Below are 21,582 nucleotides of genomic sequence, written 5' to 3'. Positions count from 1 at the left end.
CCTGGCTTGTTCAAAATTGTACGATCATTATCGGCACAGTTTAGGATTACTGGCCATAAAAAGCAAGATCTGATGTATTTATTTGTGGTGTGCAATTTTTCTCACTGCTGTTTCTGCCATCATGCAAGGCTGATCCTTCTTTATTGTTTCTCTTCTTTTAATATAAACCTGATTTTTCTTTGTCATTACTCTCCTTTTCGTGTGAACCACATTCTTCTTTATCATCACTCTCCTTTATGTAGCCAGGAAATCTGGACGATTCTCCATCACTTTCTTCACATTTCCATTCCTTTTCTTTAGGTAAATCTACTAATTCCTTAGTAATAGGACTACCATCTTTATGCTTCACTCCTCATTTTCTTCTGCAGTGGGACAATTGCTACTGCTTAAGCCTGTGCTATGTTCTGTTTGAGACATTTTCCCATCAAATTTGCCCCCTGCTGCAACCTAGATTGCAATTGAGCTTTTCGCTTCCTATACTAACCTTCTGAAGGCGTCTTCAGGGGCATCTTTTATTTTCTACGGGGGAAAGCAGACAGTATTAGGGAGACCAAAAGTTTATGTTCCACAGTCTTAGAAAGTTATCACACAATATGTGTTAAGCATGGCAAAAGAAATAACAGAATTTCTTTTATATTGTTGAGTAGATAGGGGTTTGATAGATATCTCTGGCATCTCATTAAATATGTACTTTATTAGTCACTACTTATACTCTTCATGTCTTAAAATACAAGTAGACTTTCACAATTACACAATAAAACAAGGTTCACAATATCACAGCTGGGCTCTCACTTCACTTCACTTTGTTCTTACATCTCACTGACTGACTGGTAACGTCCTGCCTCTTATATACCCACGAGGGTATGGCTGACAACATTATAAGAGGTTGGAGGAAAATGTAGCTCTCAGAAAGTCTGGAAGGTTCCATGAGATTCTACAAAGGTCCAGAACATTCTAGGAGGTTAGTGAAAAATAAATCCACAGACAGAATATTTTACTTCAAACATTCTATATTCCCCTTTGACACTTACAACAATAACAGCTCCCCAAGCCTGACATCCCCCAAGCCCTGCATCCCAGGCAGTTGCCTGGGTCGGTTGCCCCTAAATCCGGCCCTGAGACTCCTTGCTGGTAGGAACCAGGCTCCTGGGTTGGTGTAAGGCAACCAAAGCAAAACCTTTCTAACCTGATGAATGAGGCAGCTGCAGTGAACGAAACATAAACCTCTCCTTCTGCACATTGTGGCAGGGAGACAGAGCAGGATGAATACAACCTTGGTCTTCTATTTTTGAACCTTTCTCCACCATCCTCTGAGCCTGTTACCTGAGTGGTGGGGTGGGTGGTGTTGCGATGGTAATTCCAGGCAGGAGACAAACCAGTCTTCAGGTTTTTTTTTTCTTATTTATTTTTGAATTCTCTCTCTTGCACTGGATTCTCCCACTCAGCCAGTAGCAACAGAAGGCAGAACAAAACTGAGGAGGTATCCAGAAGGTGGGGGCTAGTCCCTCATCAGCCATCCAATCAGCTTTGATTCTGCTTCTTATAGCTACAAATAGACAATTACGCCACACTGAGGATATGCAGACCTAGCTTTCAGAGAGAAGTCTTACTTCAATGATGTTTGTAAAGTGCTCTGAGATCCTCATTTGGAAGGAACTATGTAAGACCAAATTATTATAATAGCAGTGCATAGAGTAAGGCAGAGAGGGATGCCATCTTTTTTGAGCATGTCTGCCAGAGCTCCACCATCAGTTGGATTAATAAAAGACCTGTTTACAGTACTAGTTGTTGAAAATATCAGCTATAGATGGTCTGACTGCAGTTCATTACAGCCCTTTTTATATGAATCACAAAAACCTATAGACTGCTCCTAAGACATCACTGAAATAAATGGTATTAATTTCCATTTACCAATAAAGCAGATACTGATATTTTATTCCAGTAGAGTACTGAAGGTGAAATTCTGCCCCCACTGATGTCTATAGGAGTCTTCATATTGACTTCAATAGGGCCAGGATTTCACTGTGATTTGCTAAATTATTGGGAATTTTCATAAACTGAAGTTGTTTCACAGTTGCACATTCCATCACATAAGATGCCTATTTATTATCTTTAGCAAACCAGTCTAACTAAATACAATTTCACTATCAACCCTTACATTCAAGGAGTATTTCCACTTGACATCTGGTTCTCATTTTTAACATATGTTCTTATAATAACCAACATAATTTCTACTTAAAAGTACTGAGAAATGTTAAGTGTAAAAGAGTCACAAAATCATAGTTTTGAACTTCACTGTCATGGGGATGGGGGGTGGGATTACTGATAACACTGGATTTTTTCCCTACTAATACAGATATACTTACTATAGATGGTTCAATTAATTTTGTGTGTCCAAATGCAAATGGAAACATAAAATAAACTTACTATGCCATAGTCTAAAAAAAATGCAATGAGCTCATATGAAACTCTTTCAAAAGCACAGCTGTGTAGATATGCCTTACCACATCTGTCACAGCAATACAAATAGCCTTTAAATAATACATACAAGAGGACTAGATAATGTAGCTGCAAGTCTAATCTCATCTTTAAACACTATTGCTAAGCATTTATTGTTGAACTTTATATTTACTTCACTACTGCAGTTACAACAGTGCTCACTACAGGTGAGGTGGTCAGCATTTCCAAGAGAAACTTTTGCTTCTAATTAATAATTCATCTGCACATTGTTTTAAAATAATTTTTTTCCATAAAGAGTTTAATCTTTAGCCATATTCTGCCTTTAGCTACACTAGTACAAACTTTGCAAAATCAATGGGTTTGCACTTATGTAAATGAGAGCAGAATCTGACTTCTACCTTATCCCCATAAAATAGCGTGAAGGTATTTGAAGATGCCCTTTTCTTCTTCTGCAACTCAAGAGCAATCTGTTCTCTAAAACAGAATTGTATTTCATGATGTAAGCTAGTGGTATTTTGGAAAATAAGCAATTTTATTTAAGAAATTTAGATTACAATTTGCATAATTAAACCCTTTTATCCCCAATGAAAAAAATCTATGAGGCATTTTGCAGTCATATGTAGTTTTATGCACAAGAGCAAAAATAAATGTATTAATTTATATTTGTTTCCACTCTTCATTTCACATGATTAAAAAAATAAACATATCCTAGTAAGAAGGAAAATTTCTGAAGTTTTCCCATGTGTCACTTGGTTTTAATTAGCTCAGCAGAGCATGGCAGACTGCTGTATCAACTGAAAAAAAAAAGACTGTTTTCTGCACTTTTCAGTGATCTAGTAGTTACTGGCAAATAATAATAAAAAATTATGAAGCCAGTTCACGAGAGCATTTATTGATTAAGGCAAGTACTGGTACTTAAGTGGAACTTAATTATCTTAGGATCACACTGTTTAAAGGTGTGTTTTCTAAGCAGTTGACTGAAACTTGTACAGGTAATCTATAAACAAGAACAAAAATAATCCTAAACAGTTTATTAGTGTTTAAATGAGAATGCTGAACTGTTTAATTCCATTTTCTTTGTTTGAAAAGATTACTGTGTTATGCAATCACCAGTTAGACTTTGGTTGGTATTAACCCAGGCTGGCCAGAAAACACTTGCAAGGTTTTGAAATCTGTTTTTGTTCTACATTGGAACAAAATTGAGATCTTTTGAAAGTTTTCATGAAAAATGAGAGAAAGACACACCATTGCCCTGCAATGGGCAGTAGACCAGAGGTTAGGGCACTGACTCTGCCTGAGTCAGAGCAGGGACTTGAACCTGAGTCTTGCAGATGAATGCCTTCATCTACTGGACTATAGAGTCAGTCTCTCTTGTTCACGCAATTAATATTTAATTATTTATACATAGTGGAACAGCTCCAACCAGAGAGATTGAGAGATTTCAGAATCAGAGAGCAGGGACTTGAACTGGGTCTACTACATCCTGGTTGAGTACCCTAAACTCTGGCCTGTTGGATATTCTGGGGTGGAGGAATTTCTCTCATTCTGAAATTCCATCCTGCACCTACAAAGGTGCATTTTCCTGACAAAGGTTTCAATAAAACTGACTTTCCTGCAAAAAGTTTGGAGTTGTTGAATCAATATTTTCCTACAAAAAAAGTTGAGTCACAAATTTCCTGATCAGCCCTAGTATTAACACAACAGAAAACAAGCCTAATCCAGTCCGAGATTTAATCTTTTTCTCAGATACACAGGCACTTATAGCTGCATAATTTACAAAGCCAGCTAATGGTGTTGGTACAAAGATAGTTGTATATATACTAAAATGTCTGTGATATAGCAAGAATTCAGAATAAATGATGATAGTATCATTAAGGCTATGTTTTAGTCACAGGTAGTTTTAGTAAAAGTCATGGGCAGTAAACAAAAATTCACAGCCCCTGATATATCCATGACTTGTACTATATACCCCGGACTAAATCTTGGGTGCTCTGGGGCAGGGGGCAGCAGCGCGCTGCCTGGGCCCCCTGCTGCTGTGGGGGGGCAGCGGCCAGACACTGCTGCTGCTGCTAGGAGGTGTGGCGGGGTGGGTGCGGTGGCCCAAGACTGCTCCAGCAGTGGCCAGTTTGGCTGGCCCAGGGGCTGCCCGAGCTGCTCAGGAAGTCAAGGAATTTGTGACTTTTGTGACAGACTCGCAGCCTTAAGCATCATGCCCATGTCACTATGTAACTGGAGCCATGAAAGTGTGGTGGACCAGCCTAACTTAGAATTGTTTTCTTTGCAACATCAACTGACCAAAGAAACTCAAGAATTAACATCTATTCTGTGAACAAGAAAAGTCATTAGGTCGTGCATTCTATAAAATATTTTAGGGCTACAAATTTGGAATGAGTTAAAATAGCATTTTTTGGCTCTTGTGTCATTCATGTCTCATGTTAGAGGCGGAACTATCAGCATCATGCTTGATGTATAGTGCAAAAGTTGAACACAAGCAAATTATGCTGTTGGAGAATATATAAAACCCCTGGCTGACTAACTTTACTACCTTGTTTTAGGGCAACACTAATCTTTGTTTTTAAACTATGTATTGCCCTTTCATTGAGCTTTATACTCAAGTGAGTATATGTGCTGGTTCATTGACAGACGTAAAAACAATGCCATTAAGTGAACTGTGAGAGCAGAGAGCCAAGAGGCAGGAGCCTGCAGCTGCAGGATTCCCACTGCAGCAGATTTTTTACCATCAGCCATTCTAACAGAGACAGAGCAATCTCCTCACACTGTCAAGAAACATCACCAAGACTTTATATTTTAGAAGTTAATTAATTAAGGAAAGAACCTGCTGTTTAGAGAGAAGCTTGATTATGCATCTGATGGAAAATTTTCAATTGCTAGCTGCTGCTGAGAAGCTATAAAGGAGCCTCATTCATCTTTTTAAAAAGCGTGTTCCACCATCTCAACATATAAAGGATAGTCTTTATAAGGAACAAGTGTTTTCAGATTGTAAATTAGCAAAATTGCCACTTTGTTCTCCTCTCCTTAGTCTCAGACCCTAAACTGTCTAAGGCTTCAAAAGACAGGTCACTTGCTGAAAAAATTTAAAGAGACGATATTCTGAATTACTTGTTATTATGTTTTTTTAAATTATGTTATGTTCGGAAATCTTCTAAGCAGCCTAGCATCATAAAATAATTTATAAGCCAAACTGTGCAAAACTTGAAATATTCATTTGGAAAAGTATCTGATAAACTATTTGGTTCAAAGTGCTGTTTTACAATTTAAAATGTCATCGTTCTGTTAATAGTCAACTCACCTAATGTAAAGTTTCCTCACTTTTAAGAGTCCTCTAGTGTAAAATAACGAGGCTAAAAGGAATGAATTACTCAATTCAGAAACCAATTTAGTCATAGGAAAAAATCCTAGATAGTCTCAGAAATGCTGGGTCACTTTGGGATGCCTGTGCCTTCTGCAGCAGTGGAGTTGAGGTCTATACAGGTTGTTATGTAACTGTGGTCAGCTGTGGCTTAAAATCAATTTAGGTCTACAAGAAGAGGGTTGCCTTACCATTCTTCTTCAAGAGTTGCCTCTCTGCATTCATATTTATGGGATTAAACAGCCACCAGACCATTTACAAGTCACAAAGAGGGAAGAAGCTTTACAGGCTATTAAGGAAATCTATCAGGAAGGAATGACTGAGCTTTCAACTAGTCCTAGGGCCTCACTCACAATTCCAGTTAAGAAAAAAGATGGCAGCGCCAGATTCTAGGTGGGCTATAGAAAACTAAATTAAATCACTTTACTATAAATAGATGATAGTCTGGATGCTGCAGCAGATTCAATCTGGTTTTCCATACTGGATCTTAAAAATGGGTATTGGCAAGTGGAAATGGATCCAAACAACAGGGAAAAGAGTGCTTTCACAGAAGGAAAAAGGTCTCTGGCAATTCAAAGTGATGTTTTTTGGCCAGTGTAATGCACCAGCCACTTTTAAGAAGGCAATGGAGAGCATACTGTGTGGCATGCCCCTCTCTGGTGCATATTAAAATCTTTAAGCAGGAATTGATACATTTACAAATAGTCTGTGATAAACTTAAGGCTGTCAGTGTGAATCCAAATAAAGGAATTGTTTTAAAAAATGGTAATTTTCCTTGGGAACACAATCTGTGAGGAGGGAATTTCCACTGACAAAAAGAAAATTGAGACTGTACAAAGCTGGTCAAATGTCCAGATACTCATATATGCACAATGTTTTGTAGGGCTCCGATTACAAAAGGTTTATTTGTGGATTTGCCAATCTTTCAAAACCATTGCATAAGTTGGGTGAAAAAGGAAAACAATTTCAGTGGGTAGCAGAGTGCAATTTCACATTTTCAGAGTGGACTGTACCTGTATTAGCCTATCTGTGTTTCAATCCCCCCATTCATATTGGATAGAGATGCTAGTGCTTACGGTTTGAGGGACAGTAATGACACAAGAACATAAAGGACTTGAGAGCAAAAGTTTAAGTTCTCTGGAGAGAAAGTATAGCACCACCCAAAAGGAAATACTGACGGTGCTTAAATCTAAAGAACATTTTCATCACTATTTGTATGGGAGAAAATCTGTGATCAAGACACATCATGTATCCCTGTAATTACTCTTTAGATTCAGGAATCCTAAGGGTCAACTTGCGATGTGGTTGGAAAAATGTCAGTTATGATCTCAGAATTACACACAAGCCTTGGCACACGGATGGTAATACTCACCGTTGTCGGGTGGCCTTGTTGAGAGGCTAATTGCAAACTCTGCTCTAAGCAGGAGACCAAGGAATTTGTTGCTCAAGGGAACGACTGTGCTCAGGAAGAGATAGCTGTCTCCTCTCCTCTTATAGTTTGCAGAAGTACAAATGTTCCTGGTTCATCCATTGGAACAATGGATGCCGAATTGCAAGAATGGACTTCTGAGCAGTTAAATGATTCCCAAAGAGAGGATACTGACATCAGGACAGTATGTGATTGGAAAATCATTTGGCAAAGGTAGCCACACTGGAACGTAGTATCTCCACAGACCACAGTAAAAGCTTTCTGGTCACAGTAGGAAAACTTGGAGTTTGAAGACGGAATATTGTACAGGAGATGGGAAAAAACAATGGGCAATGGGTACAGGTATTAGCTGGTTGTACCAGATTCATTGAAAAGAAGGTTCTGATATGTCACGATTTTAAAACTGCTGGACATTTTGAGGTTTCAGAAACCACAGTCAAGCTAAGAGAAAATTTCTATTGGATGAAATGCAGACAGGATGTAGAAAACTGACACAAGAAATGTGACGTTTGTGTTGCAGAGAAGAGTCCCCCTACGACAGGTAGAGCCCCCGTGCCCCAGTATCTTGTCACCTTTGTCTGGCTTGTCCTCATCCACTGAATGTAAGTTGACGCCACACCATTCCATTTTGTTGCAAGCACATTCTTTCCGTTTCTGACCAGAGAGTTTTGTCATAGGTCAGCCCAGTATCTTGTGGGGGCATCAAAAGAACGCACTGCTGTCAATATGCTTGGGCCCCTGCCTGAAACAGAGTCTGGCAATCAATATAACTATGTGCTACTTCACAAAATGGTCTGAAGTTTACCCAATAAAGAACCAAGATGCTGTGACAGTAGCAGAAGTTCTCAAGAATGAATTCTTCAACAGATTTTGGGTCCTGGATGAGTTATACACAGCTCAAGGGAGAAATTTTGAATTCAAAGTATTTCAATAGGGTTTCTGAGATTTTATGGCTCCACAAAACTCATACAACCCCGACATATCCACAATCTGATGGGGTAGTGGAAAGACTCAATCAGGCTCTAGGGATTCAGCTGGCTACCTCTGCAGACCAGAACCAAAGGGACTAGGAGCAGCACATCCCATTCCTTTTGATGGCTTACAAAACAGCAGTCAATGAGAGAGTACAAAGTGTATCCCCAGCACTCTTCATCTTTGGACATGGGCTAAGGACCACAGCAAACCTTTTGTATAGAGTTTCTGAAGAGAAACAAAGGAATTTGGATCATTTTGACTATGTAGAAACTCTACAAACCAAAACTGAAAAAGTTCACAATTTTTCTAGGGAAAATTTGAGGATAGCCTCTGATAAAATGAAAAGACTGTATGATGTAAGGTCACATAGGGAAACTTTTAAAAGAGGGGACCTACTCTGGTTCCACAATCCTAGAAGAAAGAAGGATAGGAGCCTTAATGTGCATGAACTTGGGGAGGGATGCTATGTAGACCTGAATAAATGAAATAGTGTATAGGGAACAGTTGAGTCCCAGGACTAAAACCCAGTTATTCAGAAGGACCATCTGAGAAGATATCAGTGGGACAAGTTTCCACCATGGCTCCTGCTCCATCTCCCGGAAACTGAGACTGTAGAGGGGAAGCCGAGGCTAGGAGAGTTGAGACAGTAATGAGTTCCCCATTACAACGAAATGGGCAGAGTCTACTGCACACAGCAGATTTCACAGAAACAATAGTTTTGTTTGGGAGAGCTCCACTGAAAGAGGCTGCTCACATATGCTTGAATGAAATCAGGCACTGAAGAAAAACTCTAAGGAGATTTGGATGGGAGTAAAATCCGCATGGGTTGTTGGCATGAAAATGTCCTGACAAAAAAAGCACTATACAAATAGAAATGTAAGAAGCAGTTGAGCTCTTTTTTGGAGTAAGATAGCCGAAACAATACGAGCCACCACCCAAAACAGGCCACAATCAAGACCATTCAAGAAATGGAGTTATTTGGATGGAGATATCAGTGTGTCTGGCAGCAGAAGCACTTGGTAATTGTCAGAGAACAGGCAAAGAGAAGCAGCCAAAAAATTGAAGCAGACAGCAAGAAATGTATTTGAAACATGGCTTAGAAAGAAACCAAAGCAGGAGTTTTTTGGGGAAGAGTACTGGCTAGAAAGAAGCTTGGAAATGTGAGCAAAGAAATTGCTTCCTGTTTGATTCCAAATGTGTTCTGGGAAATAGGACTTTATGTGAATTCTTTGTAACTTATCAAGATTGTATCAAAAAAATTCCTGACTCTATCATCAATTTCTCCACCTAACAGAAAAACTCCAAGACCCCAAATATTGGCTTAATGCTCAGACCAAAAGGTGTAACACTATACTAAACTAGTACTATTAATTATTAATTATTATTATTTGTATTACCATAGCACCTAGGATCCCTAGTCATGGACCAAGATCTGATTGTGCTAGGTGCTGAGCAAATACAGAACAATAAGATGGACCCTGCTCCACAGAGCTTACTATAACAGACAGCTGCAGCGGCACAGGAGCTAGCAAACAGAGCTGTAAACAGGGGAGTTTGAGTGGGAGTTCTGTTGGAGGAGTTTGTCTTGTGGTGCTTGTTTGGTGGATTTTTTGGTTTTTTTTTTTTGCTGTGGGTGATGGTGTTTTGTGTTTCCCAGATTAACAGGATTTAGGTGGCAAGGCTATGACAGATACAGAGGCAGCAGTGGGAGTGACCCATGTAGCGGAAGACACAATGAGGATGACTGGACGTGGAAGCTGTGGTATGTACATGCTCCTGGAGGGGGCACCTGGTAAGAGTTTTGTCTGTATGAAATGCCGTCTGATAGAGCTGATGGAGGAAAAGATCCGAGGTTTGGAGATGCAGGTGGAAAGTCTGGTAGAGTTTAGGAAGGGGTTTGAGCAGATTATGGAGGTATCTGAAGGGAAAAGCTCAGACTTGCAGGTGGAATCAGGGCTGGGGAATTCTGAGGGGAGACTGGGTGAGGAAAGTGGTCAGTGGAATCATGTGACTAAAAGAACCAGGCAGAGGAAAAGACGGGCTAGTGAAGGAGAAATAGAGCTCAAGAATAGGTTTGCAGAGTTGGAAAATGAAGAAGGGGCTTAGCAGGTAGTCACTGAAGGTGGAAGGGCAAGGAAGAAGAGAAGAGCGGCTAGTCCTATAGGAAAATGGGAAGAGTTAATGAAGATTACACCAAATATGAGCCCCAGGAGAATCCAGGATGGGTTAAAGAGGATTACAAGGGAGAATAGGAATGGAAAGAACTTGCAGCCAGAGGGAACAGGGGATAGACTGGAGAATAGCACCATCACTAGGAAAAGGCAGGTGTATGTGATTGGGGACTCTTTACTGGAAGAATAGATAGGTCTGTAACCAGAGCTGATCCGGAAAATAGGAGGTTGTGCTATCTTCCAGGTGCTAAGATACGGGATGTGGACCTAAGGTTGAAAAGGATTCTAAGGGGAGCAGGAAAGAATCTCCTAATTATCCTTCATGTGGGAACAAATGATACGGCTAGATTCTCGCTGGAAAGTATGAAGGGAGACTATGCTAGGCTGAGGAAGACGCTTAAGGAAATCGAGGCTCAGGTGATCTTTAGTGGGATTCTGCCTGTTCCTAGAGAAGGGCAACAAAGGTGTGACAAGATTATGACTATCAACAGATGGCTTAGGCAGTGGTGCTATAAGGAGGGCTTTGGGATGTCTGGCCAGTGGGAGGCATTCATGGACAGAGGACTGTTCTCTCGGGATGGACTTCACCTGAGTAGGGAGGGAAATAGACTTCTAGGATGGAGGCTGGCACAACTGATTAAGAGAGCTTTAAACTAGGAATTTGGGGGAGATGTCCAGGTAATCTCCACGCCAGATTTTAGCATTGAGAGGAAAGAAAACGAAGTAAGAAAGGATACAGCCGTGGGTAGGAGGAAGGGCAGTGTAGATACCAGTCTAATAGGTTATACTGGCTGTAGAATGACCGGGCCTAATAGGGTACTGAATGTGAGTGAGGCCAAACGGCAAAAATTAAGATGTTTGTACACTAATGCGAGGAGCCTAGGTAACAAAATGGAGGAACTAGAGCTACTGGTGCAGGAAGTGAAACCAGATATTATAGGGATAACAGAAACATGGTGGAATAGTAGTCATGAGTGGACTACAGATATTGAGGGGTATGTGCTGTTTAGGAAAGACCGAAATAAAGGTAAAGGTGGTAGAGTAGCATTGTATATCAATGATGAGATAGAATGTAAAGAAATAAGAAGCAATGAAATGGATACGACTGAGTCCGTCTGGGAAAAAATTACATTGGGGAAGAAAACTATTAGAGTCTCCCCTGGGAATGTGCTTGGGGTGTGCTATAGACCACCAGGATCTAATTTGGATATGGATAGAGCCCTTTTTAATGTTTTTAATAAAGTAAATACTAATGGAAACTGTGATCATGGGAGACTTTAAATTCCCAGATATAGACTGGAGGATGAGTGCTAGTAATAATAATAGGGCTCAGATTTTCCTAGATGCAATTGCTGATGGATTCCTTCAGCAAGTAGTTGCTGAACCGACTAGAGGGGATGCCATTTTAGATTTGGTTTTGGTGAGTAGTGAGGACCTCATAGAAGAAATGGTTGTAGGGGATAGTCTTGGCTCAAGTGATCATGAGCTAATTCACTTCAAACTGAACGGAAGGATTAACAAAAATAAATCTGCAACTAGGGTTTTTGATTTCAAAAGGGCTGACTTTCAAAAATTAAGGAAATTAGTTAGGGAAGTGGATTGGACTGAAGAATTTATAGATCTAAAGGTAGAGGAGGCCTGGGATTATTTTAAATCAAAGCTGCAGAAGCTATCGGAAGCTTGCATCCCAAGAAAGGGGAAAAATTCATAGGCAGGAGTTGTAGACCAAGCTGGATGAGCAAGATCTCAGAGAGGTGCGAAAGAAAAAAGCAGAAAGCATACAGGGATTGGAAGAAGGGAGGGATCAGCAAGGAAAGCTACCTTATTGAGGTCAGAACATGTAGGGATAAGGTGAGACAGGCTAAAAGTCAAATAGAGTTGGACCTTGCAAAGGAAATTAAAACCAATAGTAAAAGGTTCTATAGTCATATAAATAAGAAGAAAACAAAGAAAGAAGAAGTGGGACCACTAAACACTGAGGATGGAGTGGAGGTCAAGGATAATCTAGGCATGGCCCAATATCTAAACAAATACTTTGCCTCAGTCTTTACTAAGACTAAAGAGGATCTTAGGGATAATGGTAGCATGACAAATGGGAATGAGGATACGGAGGTAGACATTACCATATTTGAGGTAGAAACAAAACTCAAACAGCTTAATGGGACTAAATCGGGGGGCCCAGATAATCTTCATCCAAGAATATTAAAGGAATTGGCACATGAAATTGCAAGCCCATTAGCAAGAATTTTTAATGAATCTGTAAACTGTAAGGGGTTGTACCGTATGATTGGAGAATTGCTAACATAGTTCCTATTTTTAAGAAAGGGGAAAAAAGTGATCCGAGTAATTATAGGCCTATTAGATTGACATCTATAGTATACAAGATCTTGGAAAAAATTTTGAAGGAGAAGGTAGTTAAGGACATTGAAGTCAATGGTAAATGGGACAAAATACAACATGGTTTTACAAAAGGTAGATCGTCCCAAACCAACCTGATCTCCTTCTTTGAGAAAGTAACAGATTTTTTAGACAAAGGAAACGCAGTGGATCTAATTTACCTAGATTTTAGTAAGGCGTTTGATACCGTGCCACATGGGGAATTATTAGTTAAATTGGATAAGATGGGGATCATTAGGAAAATTGAAAGGTGGATAAGGAATTGGTTAAAAGGGAGACTACAACGGGTCCTACTGAAAGGTGAACTGTCAGGCTGGAGGGAGGTTACCAGTGGAGTTCTTCAAGGATCGGTTTTGGGACCAATCTTATTTAATCTTTTTATTACTGACCTTGGCACAAAAAGTGGGAGTGTGCTAATAAAGTCTGCGGATGATACAAAGCTAGGAGATATTGCCAATTTAGAGAAGGACAGGGATATCCTACAGGAGGATCTGGATGACCTTGTAAACTGGAGTAATAGGATGAAATTTAATAGTGAGAAGTGTAAGATCATGCATTTAGGGATTAATAACAAGAATTTTAGTTATAAGCTGGGGACACATCAATTAGAAGTAACGGAGGAGGAAAAGGACCTTGGAGTATTGGTTGATCATAGGATGACTATGAGCTGCCAATGTGATATGGCTGTGAAAAAAGCTAATGCGGTCTTGGGATGCATCAGGAGAGGTATTTCCAGTAGGGATAAGGAAGTTTTAGTAGCGTTATACAAGGCACTGGTGAGACCTCACCTGGAATACTGCGTGCAGTTCTGGTCTCCCATGTTTAAGAAGGATGAATTCAAACTGGAACAGGTGCAGAGAAGGGCTACGAGGATGATCCGAGGAATGGAAAACTTGTCTTATGAAAGGAGACTCAAGGAGCTTGGCTTGTTTACCCTAACTAAAAGAAGGTTGAGGGGAGATATGATTGCTCTCTATAAATATATCAGAGGGATAAATACTGGAGAGGGAGAGGAATTATTTAAGCTCAGTACCAATGTGGATACAAGAATAAATGGATATAAACTGGCTACCAGGAAATTTAGACTAGAAATTAGATGAAGGTTTCTAACCATCATAGGAGTGAAGTTTTGGAATAGCCTTCCAAGGGAAGCAGTGGGGGCAAAAGATCTATCTGGCTTTAAGATTAAACTCGGTAAGTTTATGGAGGAGATGGTATGATGGGATAACATGGTTTTGGTAATTAAATATTCATGGTAAATAGGCCCAATGGCCTGTGATGGGATATTAGATGGGATGGGATCCGAGTTACCCAGGAAAGAATTTTCTGTAGTATCTGGCTGATGACTCTTGCCCATATGCTCAGGGTTTAGCTGATCGCCATATTTGGGGTCGGGAAGGAATTTTCCTCCAGGGCAGATTGGAAGAGGCCCTGGAGGTTTTTCACCTTCCTCTGTAGCATGGGGCACGGGTCACTTGCTGGAGGATTCTCTGCTCCTTAAAGTCTTTAAACTACGATTTGAGGACTTCAATAGCACAGATATAGGTGTGAGGTTTTTTGCAGGAGTGGTGGGTGAAATTCTGTGGCCTGCGTTGTGCAGGAGGTCAGACTAGATGATCATAATGGTCCCTTCTGACCTAAATATCTATGAATCTATGAAGAAACCAGAAAACAAGCAGGCTATAACTAGCTCACAGACACAATAGATAATTCCATTAGTTCTTGGTGGTGACAGCTGAACTCCCTTGTAGATAGAGCTGATTACATCATCCTAGCGAGAGAGTGCCTTTGCACCGCTCACGGACGTGCAATTCCGCAGCTCGACGTCAGAGGCACCAAAACCCAAGAGTGGGAATGCAGAGGCCCATGAAAAATAATTCTGTTTTATATACAGTTTCTGTTTCTTTACCTGGGTTTAAGAACAAACTGGCTGTGATGTTGCAAAAATATCCGCTATCCCTGTTGCTGATAAAAGGTTATTGAAGTAAACAGCAGTCCTTTTATATTGAAAAGCCCAAATAATTTTCTAGACTCCTGTTTACTTGCAGCAGGGATCTCTCTGGAGAAGAGCTGGTGCTGGTTAAAGGTAAGCAGAGAAAGCTGTTACCACTGAATAAGTACAAATGAGATTCTTTCTTCCCCAGAGGATCTGCTTGTTCCACCCTTTTATGTGACTAATAAGAGGACAGATAAATTAATGAAAGATTCTATTTATGCTTCATCCAAGGTCTGTCTCTAACAGAGGTGTTGCAAATAAAGAGAAGCCCATGGACAATGGAATTCAGAGTGTGTGGATAAGCAAACTTTATGGTACAATTTGAAAGAACAAGCATCTATGTATGTAAGTAGCCGGTAGCAGTGATACTAGGAGGTGCCTCTCTAAATTTGGAAACTCAAAGCTACCCTTTGGAGAATCATCTTTATATAGATTTGTTTTGTGAGGCTGTAAGTGTGCTGTTCATAGGTTTCTTGCTTTTAAACTTCTGCACTGTTGTGTTTTCACGGAGGGAAAAGAAATCATTTAACAGTTGTGTGTCAATTTCATTTTCCTGCCAAAACAGAACATATCTATTGTCCCATGAAGAGCAAAAATTAAAACTATGTGACATGTAATATCCCTTTAATCACTGCTTAACCTCAACACATTTAAATATGAAAGCCTATTTTTAGTGGGGTTATCCAATCAATAGAAAAATGATTGATGGAATGGGAAGTTGCAGATGATAACGAATGGGAAAATATTAAATGTTGTGAAATCAAATTTCCAAAGTGGTGTTAGTTAAATCTTTATTAGTTTTAAATCTGGAATTGAAGCACTATATTTAGTGAATGTGTTACCCAATACTACCTTTGTTGCTTGTAATTTTCAACTACAATATTGCATAAATGGGGAACTGCTTTTTGCCAGATGGGGGTGACTACTGGTAGAATGTCTTATTTCAGAAATTATTGTGGATTAAATATTTACACTTTTGTTTTTAAATGTTTGTAGAGTGCCCAGACATCATGATATTGGATACAAAATACATTTCTGTATAATTTAAAAAAGTAAAAAGCATCAGTACTGAAATACAAACTATGACCCCCAACCTGAAAAAGCTTATTCATGTGAGCAAGCATTATTCCTGCAATCAATTCCACTGAAATCAGCAGGACTGCTCACATGAATAAGGAATGGATGTGTGAATAAAGGTTGTAGGACTAGGCCCTATGAAATAAAGTCACTTATTTTACCATTTAAAAAAAATCTATGAGAAACAGATAGGTAACATCTTCTTTTTTGATTACTCCAAGGGTCTAGTTTGGTATTTTGCAGCATGAACATATATGGTAGCATAACATACTGAAATATGTTAGTCAAAAGAAATAACCTACAGTGATGAAGCAAAATGATTGTTTCTCCCTCTCCAGGTAATTGTGCAGCACTGTATCAATATTTATCTGTATAGTTAGCAGCACACATGTTCTAAAGAGTTCAACTCTGTACTGTAATACCTTTGTGGAGGTAACATCCTACAGTTAAATATGTCTGACATTTCACTCACCATTACTCATTTCTGCTTTGAATTTTTACTGGGGTTTACAGCCAGTAGTTACAATCCATCATCTTTGTTTTTTTTTTTAAAAAGAGAGAGAGAGACCATATGAATGTGACCTGATATAAAAGGATTCAAACTGAGCTAGGCTAAATTCTGCCCTGAGATACACTTAGTTCCAACTACTTCAGTGAGAGCCATACAAATGTACACAGCAGCATTGGACCCAGGAACTTTTAGGGGAACATACCTGATTTTTTTGCTAACATTAACATTACTTCCTTCCTGGGGTCTTTGCAGAGGTTCTTCTCTGTTATGTGGAGACCTATGTAGCTCAGATAAAATAACAAATTTTGGTTTTCCTTTTCCAGAAGGATTGTAATAAACAGGAACAATGGGATGGCCTGTTTCAAAGTCATCTGGAGGATACAAAGAATTAAGTATTAATTTAATATTTCAAGTCAAAGAATGACTTCATTTTGCTAGTTATTATATGGCTTGCAAGTTTTAATTTTTTTTGTTATGTACAAATAATAAACTAAAGTTTTAAAGATAAGGTGTCACAAACTTTATAACTACCGAAAATGGAAAACAGCATATGAAAAGCATTGTCTATGGAAAATACCGCAAACACTAGACACATGGAGGTTATGTAACAAAATAATTAAGAGCAACATTAAAGCAATAATTTTTGGAAAAGTCAGGCGACTACCTCTTTTGGCATGGTGTTTTAGCCTTGGCTAATAACAATATTTATTAGCACTGTAAATACTGAAGTTTGCAAAATTGTCAGTGCATGCACAAAATCTAATCTTCTGTATTTAACATTAATGACAATGAAAAACACTAATAATATTTTGCTTGCCTGTCAAAACAGTTACTTTGCACTCCACTGAAATGCAGCCACCACTAAGATGGAAAATAGCATCTGCTTAACAGCATATTGCAACTTTGGACAGCAGTTTAGGACATGACATGAAGCAGAATAATTTTATCAAACTCAGACTGCAGAGAGAATGAAGGTATGCAGAATATATTTACCCAAATTGGAAATTTCCAGGATGCCAGGGTAAATATCTTTAGTTTTGGGAAAAGCACTATGGGATTTTTGACTACCACAACGTCGCTAGCACTTAGACTTTCAGTGCCTCATCCAATAAACAACACCTCCAATTGAACAGTGCCTCACAGCATCAAAATTCTTTCAGAAGAAAGAGCACTGGCCCAGTCAATCACCAGCATCACTTCTTGGAGGTTGTGTATCAAAGTACGGATCAGACTCTGGCAAGATTAAGCCTGATGCTCAAGGGCTAAATGCTCTCCATCTCATATTGAACGAAGGCCATATCTACACTAGCAACCTTACAGCGGCATAGTTGTACCAATGCAGCTGCGCTGCTGTAAGATCACTCGTGTAGCCGCTTTATGCCAATGGGAGAGAGCTCTCCTGTTGATATAATAAAACCACCTCAACGAATGGTGGTATCTATGTCGGTGGGAGAAGCTCTTCCACCGACAGAGCACTGTACACACTACCACTTATGCCAGGGAAACTTATGTTGCTCAGGGTGTGTTTTTTCACTCCCATGAGCTACATATGTTTTGCCAACATAAATGGTAGTACAGACATGGTCTTTGTGGGAGGTGAGAGTATTCAGCACGACCTACGATCAGACCCTTATTTTGTGAGATCTTCTGAGATAGCAATTTGATATGGCATGATTGTAGCTCACAATAAGCCCTGTTGCTAAAATTACATATCAGAACTCATCAAGAAGCAATTGGAGAACTTCCATTAGTTCATTTATGTATAAATGCTTATTTACAAGCTATTTGAACCACCGGAGTTTTAATGACTAGGCTTAAAATCTTGTAACAGTCTCTTTAACAAGATTTCTCATATATCAGTACTTCTTCTTCAAGTGATTGCTCTTGTGTATTCCACAATACGTGTGCATGCTCGCCACGTGCACCGGTGCCGGAAGTTTTTCCCCCAGCAGTACCTGTAGGGGAGCGCCCCTAGCGACCCCTGGAGTAGCACCTCTACGGCAAGATATAAGTGGCGCTGCGCGCTCCCCCCCCCCCAGTTCCTTCTTGCCACCATTGAAGGTGCATCAGAACTGCTCTGCTGCAGCTTGTCTGCAGCTTTCCTCTTGAACTCTTGTTCGTTCATAGTTAGTAGTTTAGATTACTGTTAGTTTAGTTTAGTGTGCCCGGGTCGGGGCATGCCCCGGGCTTTAAGTCGTGTGACACTTGCAGGTGGCCGATGCCAGTGAGTGACCCGCACGCGGACTGTTTACACTGTCTAGGGGAAACCCATCTCAGTGATTGCTGAAAGATGTACAGATCTTTCAAGCCTCGGACCAAAAAAGAAAGGGACATTCAGCTCCGAGCCATTTTGATGGAGTCAGCGCTGACCCTGACCCCGGCATGTCGCTGTGAGTCAGCACCTGATACCGCGGTGTTGGTGCGCGGCGACCCTTTGGTGCCTTCTACCAGTCGGCACCACTCCCTGTCTGCGGGGCATGCAAAGAAGGCTAAGAAAAGGTCTTCTCTGCCAAGGCACCAGAGCAAGACTGGGGGAGAGACTAGACCCATGTTGGGCGGTTCTTGGTCTCCGTCAGCCTCCAGGCCTCTGACTCAGGTTGAGCGGAGTAGCCCGGCGCATTTGGCGCAGGCTTCCCCAGATGTCTGGGTGCCCTCCACTCCAGAGGCCCTGCAAGAGGCCCAGGACATTATGTCTCTGCCAATACTAGGGCCACTGCCAATGTTGGTTCCCCGGTCCAGAGGCAAGCCACCGCTTGGATCTCCGCAGTCATCTCCTAGTCAGTACCCAACGCCATTTGCCACTCAGCGACCATCCCATGCGTAGTCCATACCAATCACCGTCAACCCCCCACCAGGTTTTCTGGCTGGGTTCTGACTGACAGGGGTTCCAGGCACTGCTCCGCCTCGAGGGACCATAGACCTCGCGAGGGGAGCAGGCCCCATTGAGACCGAGACAGATGGCACCAGAGGTCCTTGTCTCCGGGAGGCTACTGTAGCTCGTCACAATATGGGTGTCGATGCCGTTCCTGCTCGTCATCTTGTTCCAGGACCCCGCCGCAGCATCGCTCCTGCAGTCCCGGACGTCGATCGCTGGCACCTCGCCATTGCAGATCCGTCCGCTGGAGCTGACTGCAGAGCAGCAGCTACCGGCGGTACCATTCCTTCACGTTGGGATCATGGTCTCGTGGTCGGCACCGTTCCCAACGCCACCACTCCTCCCGGTCCAGGGACAGCAGCAACTTGTATGCCAGCCCGGCCTCCCTTAGTCGTCAGTTGATGGGACAGGCTAGTCAGGCTGAACAGCCTGCTCCGCCAGAGCCACAGCAGGTGCAGTGGCACCGTGCTTCTTGGCCGTCACTGTGGTACAAATGGGCCCCGTGGCCCCCGACACAGCCCCCGGTGGGGGCTCGCTCGGTGGCTGGTGCCTCGGAAAGACCGTTGGCCTCCCTTTCTCAACCTCCCAGAAGGGAGTTGGTGGGGCATGCATCTTCGGTTCCACGCCCTGAGAGTGACCAAGTGGTGGGACCTCTGGTACTGGTGGGTACGCAGAGTCCTGCGCCAGTATCCTCATCCTCATTCTCCCCTGATGAGGTGATTATGGCCCCTCCTCCCTCTGTTCCGTAGGAGGACTCTAAAGCCCACCAGGAACTATTGAAAAGGGTGGCATCAAGCCTCAACCTTCAGGACGAGGACGTGGAGGAACCCTCGGACTCCCTCTTCAATGTCCTATCAGCCTCAGTACCGGGCTGGGTGGCCCTCCCACTCCATGAAGGGGTGGCAAAAATTTCAAATGCCTTGTGGCAAACCCCAGATTCCTTGCCCCCCATCTCTAAGAGGGCAGAATGGAAGTACTTTGTGCCCGCGAAGGGGCATGAATACCTGTACACCCACCCTGCCCCCAACTCCCTGGTGGTCAAGTCGGTCAACCACAGGGAAAGGCAGGGCCAACCAGCCCCTACTCCGAAAAATAAAGACTCAAAGAGGCTGGACTTATTTGGGAGGAAGGTTTATTTGTCCTCGAATTTCCAGTTAAGGGTGGTGAACCATTAGGCTCTCCTGGGTCGGTATGAGTTCAATTGGTGGGACTCTCTATCCAAATTCGAGGACTCCCTCCAGGACCATGACAAGAAGTAGTTCAAAACTCTGGTGGAGGAGGGTACAGCGGCTGCCAGGGCAACCCTGCAGTCAGCGTCGGATGCTGCGAATACGGCTGCAAGGTCTATGGCCTCCGTGGTGTCCATGAGGAGGGCGTCGTGGCTCCTGCTGTCTGGGCTGTCCAGTGAGGCACAGAACTCCTTGCAGGGCCTCCTGTTTGATGGCAAGGCCCTGTTTGTGGAACAGACGGACATGAAATCGCACAGCCTGAAAGATTCCCGCACTACTCTTAAGACACTTTTTCACTAGGAGGGTGGTGAAGCACTGGAATGCGTTACCTAGGGAAGTGGTTGAATCTCCTTCCTTTGAGGTTTTTAAGGTCAGGCTTGACAAAGCCCTGGCTGGAATGATTTAGTTGGGCATTGGTCCTGCTTTGAGCAGGAGGTTGGACTAGATGATCTCCTGAGGTCCCTTCCAACCCTGATATTCTCTGATTCTCTATGTCCCAGCTCCGGCCAGGACCAAGTTTAAGCCTCAGCAGGCTCCCACCCAGGCCACCCACTCTGAATATGAGCCCCCTTATAAAAAGTCACGGAACTATAAGAAACCTCCGCAGAGGTTGTCCCAGTCTGCCCCCCACCCTGGGTCCTCCAAGGGTAAACAGGCGGGGAAATGTCAGTTTTGACGGGATGCCCAGTAGCAACCTACCAGTTCACACCAGGGATCCACCCTCAGTAAAGCTTCCCTTCTCCAACCGGTTGTGTGCTTTTCTCCCAGAGTGGTTGTGGCTGACTTCGGACCGTTGGGTCCTCAACACCGTCTCCTGGGGCTATACCCTCCAGTTTACCTCTACTCCACCCAACCACCCTCCGCCCCATCCCTCCTGGGGGACCCCTCTCATGAGACCCTGTTTGAGCAGGAGGTGGGGTGGCTCCTTGGCCTAGGAGTGGTGGAAGAGGTGCCAGCGGAATTCAAACACAAGAGGTACTATTCCTGCTATTTCCTTATCCCGAAGGCCAAAGGCGGGCTCAGGCCCACCCTGGACCTGCGAGGTCTGAACCAGTACATGGTAAAACTCAAGTTTCGCATTGTCTCTCTGGC

The 21,582-nt window shown here is 42.1% G+C and overlaps 1 protein-coding gene across 7 annotated transcripts in view; it reads right to left on the bottom strand.

The window, feature by feature from the left end:
• The window catches only part of PPP1R42 (protein phosphatase 1 regulatory subunit 42), a gene marked incomplete at its 3' end in the record, with an annotated part of 78,953 nt that overhangs the window by 22,380 nt on the left and 34,991 nt on the right, over positions 1 to 21,582 (bottom strand). For 3 of the 7 annotated variants that reach the window (XM_084619663.1, XM_084619662.1, XM_084619664.1), the window contains one exon: positions 16,483 to 16,757. In XM_084619663.1, coding sequence (XP_084475789.1) covers positions 16,483 to 16,757 — 275 coding nt within the window. Of the gene's footprint in view, positions 1 to 484; positions 520 to 16,482; positions 16,758 to 20,376; positions 20,713 to 21,582 lie in introns of those variants that run through there. The other 4 variants (XR_014710298.1, XR_014710300.1, XM_084619666.1 and 1 more) reach the window with 3 other exon arrangements.

This window comes from Lepidochelys olivacea (genome assembly GCF_965140295.1).
Source record: "Lepidochelys olivacea isolate rLepOli2 genome assembly, chromosome: 2".
Taxonomy (NCBI): Eukaryota; Metazoa; Chordata; order Testudines; family Cheloniidae; genus Lepidochelys; species Lepidochelys olivacea.
Note: the sequence above shows the minus strand (reverse complement) of the source record. Positions and strands in the feature narration are given on the sequence as shown.